At 34.6% G+C, this 10,230-nt stretch overlaps 1 protein-coding gene across 2 annotated transcripts; it reads left to right on the forward strand.

Annotated features, from left to right (window-relative positions):
- The first annotated feature begins 2,412 nt into the window (after positions 1-2,412).
- Positions 2,413-9,172, forward strand: LOC125493456 (uncharacterized). Of its 2 annotated transcripts, XM_048636840.2 has the most exons (7): positions 2,413-2,512; positions 2,632-2,690; positions 2,808-2,890; positions 7,768-7,937; positions 8,153-8,276; positions 8,358-8,653; positions 8,743-9,172. In XM_048636840.2, the coding sequence occupies exons 4-7, from the start codon at positions 7,768-7,770 to the stop codon at positions 8,897-8,899; spliced, it is 747 nt and encodes a 248-aa protein (XP_048492797.2). In that variant the 5' UTR covers positions 2,413-2,512; positions 2,632-2,690; positions 2,808-2,890; the 3' UTR covers positions 8,900-9,172. The 2 variants fall into 2 exon arrangements, with proteins under 2 accessions (XP_048492797.2, XP_048492796.2); XM_048636839.2 differs by lacking the exons at positions 2,413-2,512; positions 2,632-2,690; positions 2,808-2,890 and adding an exon at positions 2,914-3,163.
- The last annotated feature ends 1,058 nt before the right edge of the window (positions 9,173-10,230 follow it).

Here is a 10,230-nt window from a genome sequence, read left to right on the forward strand (position 1 = left end):
GATGAAATTCTCTCTGCCTCAGATATTGAATATGGGGGTATACTCAGTCAAAGAGATATACAAGAAGCTGTTGAATGAGCAGCAAAGTGTGAATTGGCATGGTGCTATTTGGGGTAGATTGAACATTCCAAAGCATAGATTTCTATGCTGGTTGGTAATGTTAAACAGATTGAAAACAGCTGAAAGATTAACCAAAGTGGGTGTGCTAGATGATGCTACATGCCTGATTTGTGGTTCAGCAGAAGAGACACACAGCCATCTGTTTTTTCAATGCCATTTTAGCAAAGCTGTCCTCAGAAGTATTTTACAGTGGATGCAAATACAATCACAAGATCTATCGATTCAGGGATTGATTGCTAGGGTGAATACCAATGGTGAGTCAAGATTCAGAAGACAAGTTAAAATAGCTGTCATCTGTGCTGCAGTGTATCAAGTTTGGTGTGCAAGGAATGGTGTGTTATGGAATAGTAAACTAGACACAGTGGAGAAACATGTGTATAGGATTAAACATACATGTATAGATAGAATCTATAGTGTTTTGCCAAAGAAAACTACTATGAGAGATAGATTGTGGTTAAGGGATCTCTTAATTACAATGTAAACTTCTTGTTTACTACTATCCTAAAGGGTATGGGAGTCCAACCTAGTTGGTTTTCCTCCTTTAGGATAGGTTAGGTTGTAAATTGGCATGTTCTTAATCAATATACTCACTTAATTAGCAAAAAAAAAAAAAAATCAATAAATTTATTTTTCAATTTTTTTTATTGTCGCTTTTTGTAATTAATGTACTTATGAATAATTTTGAGGTATATTGTACAATTAATACGATACGACTTCTTTTTTTTTGAAACAAAAAACAGAAAACTTTAGATAATCCCTAAACAAGCTTTAGTAATTACTCCTTCGTTGTTTTTTTAATTGCAACATTTTCTTTATTTGAAAATTTTACATTACTGGTAATATTTTTTTATTTGGTAATATTTTCTCTCAATCTCTCTCTTATCACATGGGTTGCTTTTAAAAAAAAACTATTTTCTATCTATGTCCTTTTTTACATGACAATCTTAAATAATGTGCTAAGGTACAATCTATCTATCTATATTGTTATCTAAAGTAAAATCCTAAATCCTACGTGCCAAGCTCATGTTCACCGAGCAATTCTATAGCTTCTCAAACCAAAGACTCTCAAATTCGTTGTCCACGTGGCCTTTCACTATATTGTGGCCGAAAGTTCTTTGTAAAATGCTAAAAAAATCGTGAGTTATGTTGATTGAGTATTTAAATTAGGCAATTAATAGCATGACCTCATATGAGATTTCCGGAAATCAAGCATATCTCATTTATATATTAATGTGATTGACGTCAATTATCGTTACAATTACACAATTAAAATCCCAAATTCATATACTTTTGGCCAAAATTTATAGTTCCCATATTGGTTATGTTTCAAAATTTTAAATTCCCAAATAAAAATGGTAATCAATTTAAATTATCAATTAATCTTAATTATTGCCAATGTTAATGGTAATTGCCCATCAATCACTTAATTTAAATTGATAGTATCCGAAATTCTTAACATTCACCTAAATCATGTGCAAGTTGATCACCTAAATCAAAATCATTCCTAAATTGAATTACGTGATTTTAGGGGATTGATTCAATCAAGCTTTAATATGGAAATTATCAATTAATGATATTTTTTTACAATGAAGTAATCAATCTAGGACAATAACCACGTGATTGATATCATATAAATATCAAATTTTGCATAAATTAGGGAAGTAATTCAAGCAACTTTTCAATTTCAAAATCAAAAGGACATGTGAATATTAAGTATAAATACATGTTTATGTGGTGTTATCCTCCACCAAATTCATCATTTTTTCCCCTCCATACATTTGTTTCATCACCTTGCAATTTGCCCCGTTAGGCTGAAGATTTTCCTTTGGAAGTTGCATTGACTAGATAGAGAAATTATCATGGCCAAACCCAAACTAATTGCATACTCTTCCTTGAACGTAGCCTATTACTACTCTTATGTAACTATCTTTACTTAGTCTTCTAATATATTCTACCCTAGATATAATTGTAGATTCCTACACTACTAGAATCCGTGTTTTTACCGACTACAATTACCGACCGCTGCAAATACAGTTGTTAATTATTAAAACACCGACCGTTTTGTGAGAGGACGCCAATTACCGACCGTTCCTAATTTTCACCGACCGCTTACCTAAACCGTCGGTAATTACCGACTGCTTTTATTGTAAACCGACCCCAATCTTGATTCCGTAGGTAATTACCAACAGCATTTCAAAAATCACCGACCATATGCCGTCGGTAAAATACTACTGGTACCTTTTGAGATTTTAACGCCCACGTTCCCCTTTTTACTCTACTATAGTACTCTCAGTAATTAATAACAGACCCTAAAAATAACGCCCCTCTTTCCTTCACCATCATCAGCTGCCGGTTTTCTTCCTCTCCATTGCATTGCCGTCGCCGGTTTCAGGTTAGTCCATCTATTTTTTTCAAAGTTTCGCGACATCACTACGCACTGTTCGTTTCTTCGTTTCATCTATTGCCGTCGCCGGTTTTTCAAAGTTTCGCATCTCCATTGAATTTCTGCAGGTTAGTCCTGCACAACCGCCGCACCTTCATCTCCATTGCGTTGCCGTCGCCGGTTTCAGGTTAGTTCATAGATGAATTTCGCGTATAACATCTTTGAATTTCTTCATCTCTTTCCTTAAAAGTTTCTTATTTCAATTGGAATTTTGAAGTTTCTTATGCTCTCTCGCCGGTTTCAGGTTAGCACCTTCACCTCTTGCACAACTGCCGCACCATCATCCAACCACCTGCACAACCGCCGCACAGCGCCGACCCACAGCAGGTTTTTCTTCTTTCCTCTTTCGTGGTATTTTATGAATTTATTCTCTCTTTCTTGGTTTGTTGCACCCATCATTGTAGTTTCTTTGCAATTTGTTGGATTTCTTGGTTTACTTTCATATGTATAGGTAAATAAGAATTCTGAATTTATGGCCGAATGAGGCTATGGGATGCTACCATCAATATCTAATGCTATATATCAATCTGCATCTTGCCACTTCATCTGCATTATTGTATAAGGCATCGGAGGAAAACCGAGTTTTTTTCTTTAAAAAAAGTATGATATACTTGCTACACTGAAATCTGCTATAATGCATCATCTACTGATTGTACTCAACTTCCAAATTAGAATTTTGAATTTATGTGCATATTCTGAACTTAAGGAACTGAATTAACATAAAGGGTCTTTGTCTAAAATGTATAATTTGTTACTGTACGTAGGAACTTGAGAAAATTGCAAAAAAAAATATGGGTTTTTTTTGGGGATTGATTGAGAGAGAAAAAGTGTGAGGGAAGGAAGTACAGTGATTGTGAAGGTGTGAGAGTTTCTGAAATTGGAAATCTAAAGAGGGAAAGAGAGAGGTGGGGTAGAAATTTAAAAAATAGTAAAAAGTGGTAAAGTGTCCACTCAGAAGTGGAGAGAAGTTGCCATTTGTAGCATATATATGGTGTATGGTTTTGATTAGTACATACGTTTTTTAATCAAATTATTTTTGGGCTATAAGTTTTGGTTGGATTTGTTTGTTTTTGTTGTAGTTTAAAATTGTATGGACCACTTCTAGTCAGTAGGTGAGCTTTAGGAGGGAATTGATTCTTATTTCCTAAATCTTTGCAAGTATAGACTATTGGTGGTATATGAACAAATTGATAGTAGGGTGAAATTACTTTAATTTGACTTATTGCAAATAACTTGTAATTTAAAATCATAATGTATGCTACTCCTATTTTCATTTTGAAGTGATTAAAGTTTAATGTAGTAAATGACGATATTGATTTTAAAGTTTGTCAATATATTGTTTTAATTGAGTTGTATAGAATTGAATATCATGAAACGAAGAGAGCGTAGTTGGATGTATGATAGGCGCGAGGGACGCTTTCTCAAGACTGAGTTTGTGAATGGAGTTCGAGATTTTATTGAATTCGCACAACAAAATCATAAATTCAAAGACGCTGAGAAAATTAGATGTCCATGCTTTCGGTGTAACAACAAACGATTCTTTGATGTTGACATTGTTAGAGAACATCTTTATAAAAAAGGATTTTGTCATAACTATTTTGTTTGGCTATGTCACGGGGAAACTGTTGACGAACCCCCATCGGAGCCATCAAATCCTTATCGAGACATGATTGTTGATGCTCTTGGACATAATGAAGAAAATCCAAAATAATGAGCAAATAAATAATGTCGAAGAGGAGCCAAATGACGAAGCTGAGAAATTTTTTGAGCTCCTTAAAGCTGCTGATAGCCCGTTGTACGAAGGGAGCAAAGTATCTGTCTTGGAGATATCATCAAGAATAATATCTTTGAAGTGTGAGTACAATTTACCACACAGGTGTGTTGATGGATTTGCATCTTTATTAATGAAGTGATTCCAAATAACAACCAAATGAGTACAACGTTCTATGATACTAAGAAAGTTCTTAAAGGCTTACAACTCCCACATGAGAAGATACATGCATGTCGTAACGGTTGTATGCTATTTTGGAAAGGCGATGCACATTTATGAAGTGTAGTGTATGTGAGTGTGATCGCTACAAGAAGACTCCTAAAGGCAAGCTTATTCCAGAAAAGGTCCTAACATATTTTCCTATTAAACACCGATTGCAAAAGCTTTATGCGACAAAGAATTTTTCAAAGAAAAGACATGGCATGCCAAAAAACCTCGGGTTCCGGGTACTATGGAACATCCTAGTGATAGTGAGGCGTGGAAGCATTTTGATACCACTTTTCCTGATTTTGCCTCTGAGACACGTAATGTTCGATTAGGTTTGTGCACTGATGGCTTTTCACCCTTTGGTAAGTTGGAGGACAATATTCTTGTTGGCTTGTAATTCTTACTCCATATAATTTGCCTCCATCAATGTGTATGAAAAAGCCTTTCATGTTCCTCTCTTTACTAGTTCCCGGTCCTAAGAATCCAAAGGTAATTTAGATGTCTACATGCAACCATTAATTGAAGAGCTCAAACAATTGTGGGAGATTGGTGCTATGACTTATGAATTTCACAGAAACAAAATTTCATGCTTCGTGCAGCGCTTCTGTGGACCGTAAGTGATTTTCCTGCATATGGTATGTTGTCTGGATGGGCTACTGCTGGAAAAAAGGCTTGTCCATATTGTATGGAAGAAACTAAGGCATTTTGGCTTGATAATGGCAATAAAGTCTCATGGTTTGATTCCACAGGAAGTTTCTTCCACATGATCACCCTTTTCGTAAAAATAAAACAGCTTTTCGCAAAAACAAAGTGGAAAATGGCATGGCTCCAGCTATGATGTCCGGAGATGATATGTGGCAATGTGTGAAAGACTTGCCTAAAGCCACTGATGGCCCTGAAGCTCTCAAAATCTTGAAGAAAGCTAAAAAGGGTGGTTTAAACAAAGTTCTTTTTGGGAACTTCCTTATTGGAAAGATTTGCTTATTCGACACAACCTGGATGTCATGCACATTGAGAAAAACTTCTTTGATCAACTTATACACACAGTGATGGATGTGAAAGGCCAAACTTCGGACAATGTTAGTGCGAGAAAAGACTTGAAGTGTCTATGTAAGCGTCGACAGTTAGAGCTCACCTACGACGAACGGGGAAACGAAATCATGCCAAAAGCCCCTTTTGCACTTGACAAGGCTCAAAGGAAGGTCTTATGTGAATGGGTTCGTGACTTAAAGTTTCCGGATGGATATGCATCTGACTTGAGTAGATGTGTGATCTTCGAACATCTAGGCTTTTTGGAATGAAAAGCTGATTGTCATGTCTTTATGGAGAGGTTACTACCGGTTGCTTTAAAAGAGTTGCTACCTTCGCATGTTTGGAAAGCAATTACTGAGATCAGTCAATTCTTTCGTGACTTATGTGCATCCACTATCCAAGTCGATGATATGGATCGTTTGGATAAAAATATAGCTGAAATTTTGTGCAAACTTGAAAAGATATTTCCTCCTGCATTCTTCAACTCGATGGAGCATTTGCCGATTCATTTGGCTTATGAAGCTAAGGTTGGTGGTCCAGTGCAATATAGGTGGATGTATCCCTTTGAAAGGTAACAAAGAAATTTTTAGTAAAAATACGTCTTTTAAGAATGAAGTTCTAATATGACAAAGTTTTCAAATCGATATCTACACGTTGATTTATTTGGTAGGTTTCTCAATCACTTGAAGCGTAAGGTTGTACAGAAGGCACGTGTGGAGGGTTCTATTTGCAATGCATACCTATGTGAGGAAATATCATATTTTTGTTCGAATTACTTCCAACCAGAAGTTGATACTAAAACAAGAGATTTGGGTAGAAACGTCACTTCAGTTATTGAGAACCATCATGATCCAAAGTTCCTGAGATGTTTAGGGTGGATTGTGGGCGTACATCTACCAACGGCCGTTTACGCTTCTTGCAAGATAAAGAGTATGATCGTGCACACCTTTATGTTCTTGCAAACAGTGGTATATTAAGCAAATATGAAAGGTAAATATGTTTTTCATGCCAGTGATGTTTAACTAGTTAAAAACATCTCTAATCGTGCTTCGTCAATAATAATAGGATTTTCGAAAAACATATATTGGAGACACATCCACACATATCATTGGAGGAGATCTGGAGCAAATGTGAAGCTGAATATCCTAAATGGTTCAAAAACCATGTGAGTTTTTAATTAATAAAATATAAGTCTTAACTAAATGAAAAAGGTTTTTCTAACGCAAATTATGTAAATTTTCTATAATATGAAATTAGGTACTACAGGAGGGACTAACATCGATGTAGTTCATGCTCTTGCAATGGGCCCCGTTAGACAAGTGAAGTCATGGAATCAGTTTTTCGTAATGGATACAATTTTCAAACACATGAGTATGGCAAACACAAATCAACTATGAACTATGGAGTGTGTGTTAAAAGTCACGAGGAAGTTGATTATATATTATGGCATTTTGGAGGAAGTAATTGAACTAGTTTACCATGGTCCATTGGAAGTCTACAAGACGATATTGTTTAAGTGCAATTGGATGGATTCTTTGAGTGGTTTAAATGTACATGAACAATACAAACTCATTGAAATAAATCATAGTAAGAAGTACCCAAAATATGATCCCTTTGTATTATCATACCAAGTTAGCCAAGTCTATTATGCCCCTTATCCTAGTTTAAGTAGGGGTAGAGTGCAATGGTGGGCAGTGTTTCAGACTAAGGCAAGGTCTTCAATTGAAACTCCAGTGGACTCATTATTCTTTCAAGAGGAGATAAGTGAGTTCCTTCAACTCTTTGTGCTCCAAATGAGATTCCAGACTATGATTTTGACGGGGAAGAAGAACAAAAGAGGATGTAATGCTTAACGATAGTAGGGATTCTGATAATGGCGACGAGGATGATAGTGAAGATGATCTACAAGTTTATGAGAATCTCGAAGATTTTGATGATGATGATGATGCGGAAGAAGATTTACCGTGAATCATACATTAGATTTTGTAGTGTCTTTGAACTTCTAAATTTCGATACATTGTATTATGTTTGGTGGATTTAGTAATGATTGATTTTATAATTTTTATTGTTTGCACTTTATATTATATAATATGTTAAGAAGTTTAAGTTGATTCCTATTTTATTCTTAAATTTGATATAAAAAATTTTGAAGTTTATACTACATTATTCGTTCTACTAATCTGTGTTATTTTAGATGGCTTCTTCTAGCGGGCAAGGTAGAGCTTCAGGAAGCCAGCGTACTCCACATCTGGCAAATGATACTGAGGGCGAGAATCCTCCATCGAATTCTGATACTGTCACCACAGAGGAGCAAGGTGAAGGCGAGCATTCTGCAAGCAATCAGTTGGACCCTAATACGCTATGGTAAAAAATGATTTTAATCCATTATGTTTCATATTATAATTTTTGTTATTCATCTTAGTGCATGATAATTCTTTCTTAGTGTTTATAATATTCATCTTAGTGTTTATATTATCCATCTTAGTATATGTTAATTCTTTCTTAGTGAATGACAGGTTTTTATTGTAATTATGTTACAAATTTTGTGTTGTATTATAATTGTTTTTTTTTTTCTTAAGGTTTGACAATAACAAAGTCACTCGATCTATTACGGAATGTTTCAAAGAGCACTACGTTGAGCCATGTAGAAATTGGACTGAAACAAGTCAATCAACAAAAGATCATTGGTTTAATCTTTTCAAGGTTAACACTTTAACTTAATTATAGTCTATCGCATATAAGATTATAAATATTTAGTCAGTTCTAATATTTGCCATGATACAGCGTAAATACTCTTGGCGCTCGGAGTTGGATTCGCAAGTAAGACAAGGCTTTCAACGCAAAGCAGCTAAAAGACTCAAAGACATGCATCATTGGGTGACATCGAAGAGAAAAGGTGTAAGACCAATATGGATGCCGGAGGAAATACACCAACAACTTATGCAAAAAACAAAAGAGGATGAGTTTAAGAAAAAATCTGAACAAGCAAAAAAGAACAAGAGAGGAGGATGCTGGAAGGTGTTGTGGAACCTGGACATTGTCAAGGTTCAATTTCTACAGCCGAGTATGCAAGAAGGATGGTGAGTATATATTGCTTTTAGTAACCATTTATAAGTTCGATATTTATATAGTCTAAAATAATAATAAAGTTGATTATTTTTTTGACTAGGCTGCAAAAAATGGAGGAGTATTGCCAAAAGCTGCTGATATTTATTTGGAGACGCATTCAAAGGAACGACAACCCGGCCAAGGCAAGCAACTCATTGGCTCCAAATCAAAACAAATCATGGTTAGTGTACTTCATTTGCTCCAATAACAAATTATAAATATATTTGGATGGTTGGTTGGATGACATAATATATTTTTTTTCTAGAAATGCAAGTATTTTAAGCATTAAAGCTTCATTATTTTTTATATTGTTCGATGTTTAAATTAGTTATAATTTACTGCATAGACATCTTCACTATAAAGAACTTCACAGTAGCATGCAGAGTAAAGAAGTACGTAAAGATCAAAAGAGTTGCACTATCAAAATTAAAAACCCATCTAAAATAAGAAAATTTTAATGGCTTAAGGTCTGCAGATGTAACTCCTCTAAAACCCCCAACAACAAAGGTACAGTGAAGAAACAGTTGTCACAGAGTTAGCATACTTCTGTCTCTGAGCCAAATCTTTTGGACGAAAACCCACAATTCCATATCTTCTTTGCACCAAAAAAGAACAATGCCAAATTTTCTTTCTACAAAATACTTACCAAGTATAGTAATACTGAAGTTACTTCTATGTACGAAGTACATTGATATAAGTATTTTCAATAAAAAAAAATGAACCATACAATAATTCTCACACTTTGCCAAAATATAATTTGTTCATCTAGATTACCACTACTACATACATTGAGAATTGAGATTTAAGAGTAATCTAACAGCATACTTAATGCATAATAATATTTTTTTTTCATATGTATTTGAAGTTTTAAGTTTTAACATACTTGTAACACTTTGATTTTCATATTTGGCAAAATACGACTTTTGACCATTACTTTAATAATCTAATAACCTTACATGCACTCAATGCATACGATAGCGCGTGATAGCATACTTTTTTTCTTTTATTTCTTTTACTATTTTTTGGTGTCCCCCATGTGTTGCCTTATATAATAGAGATATGAACATTTTCTTTTTTTAGTTTTGATTATAATGTTGTTGAAGTTATATATATATATATTATATCTTTTTTTAGTATAAATTTAAACAAAATTTTGTCTATTTTTTCCTAAAAATATTATGTATGCATATTAAATTGTCTATTTGATGTAGGATAATTATAATAGAAATTGGATGATTATAGAGAGAAGGGAGTCAACAAAGATCCCAATGAAGTGTACTTTGAGACAGTGGGTGGGAGGAAAAAAGGATTGATTCCGGCTTAGGTACAAGCGGTGATCTTCTTTACAAAAAATCATCAACCCGCACTAGTAGCTCTTCTAGTGTCTACACACCTTCTATGCTTTCTCAGCTTTCAACTACCGTGGAGAATATCAGCAACAATTAGCAGATCAGGTAGCTGAATTTCAGAGGCAAAAAAATGAGTGGGAAACATATCGTCTCCAAACGGAAAAGGAAAGGGAAGAGGCAAAAAATACATGGAGGAGATG

Source organism: Beta vulgaris, chromosome 9 (assembly GCF_026745355.1).
Source record: "Beta vulgaris subsp. vulgaris cultivar EL10 chromosome 9, EL10.2, whole genome shotgun sequence".
NCBI lineage: Eukaryota > Viridiplantae > Streptophyta > Magnoliopsida > Caryophyllales > Amaranthaceae > Beta > Beta vulgaris.

Excerpts from the sequence above, each read along its gene's own strand:
- LOC125493456 (XM_048636840.2), top strand. The coding sequence starts at position 7,768 with ATGGCTTCTTCTAGCGGGCAAGGTAGAGCTTCAGGAAGCCAGCGTACT. Across the intron at positions 7,938-8,152 it reads TTGGACCCTAATACGCTATG|GTTTGACAATAACAAAGTCA; the intron begins GTAAAAAATGAT and ends TTTTTTCTTAAG. Across the intron at positions 8,654-8,742 it reads CCGAGTATGCAAGAAGGATG|GCTGCAAAAAATGGAGGAGT; the intron begins GTGAGTATATAT and ends TTTTTTGACTAG.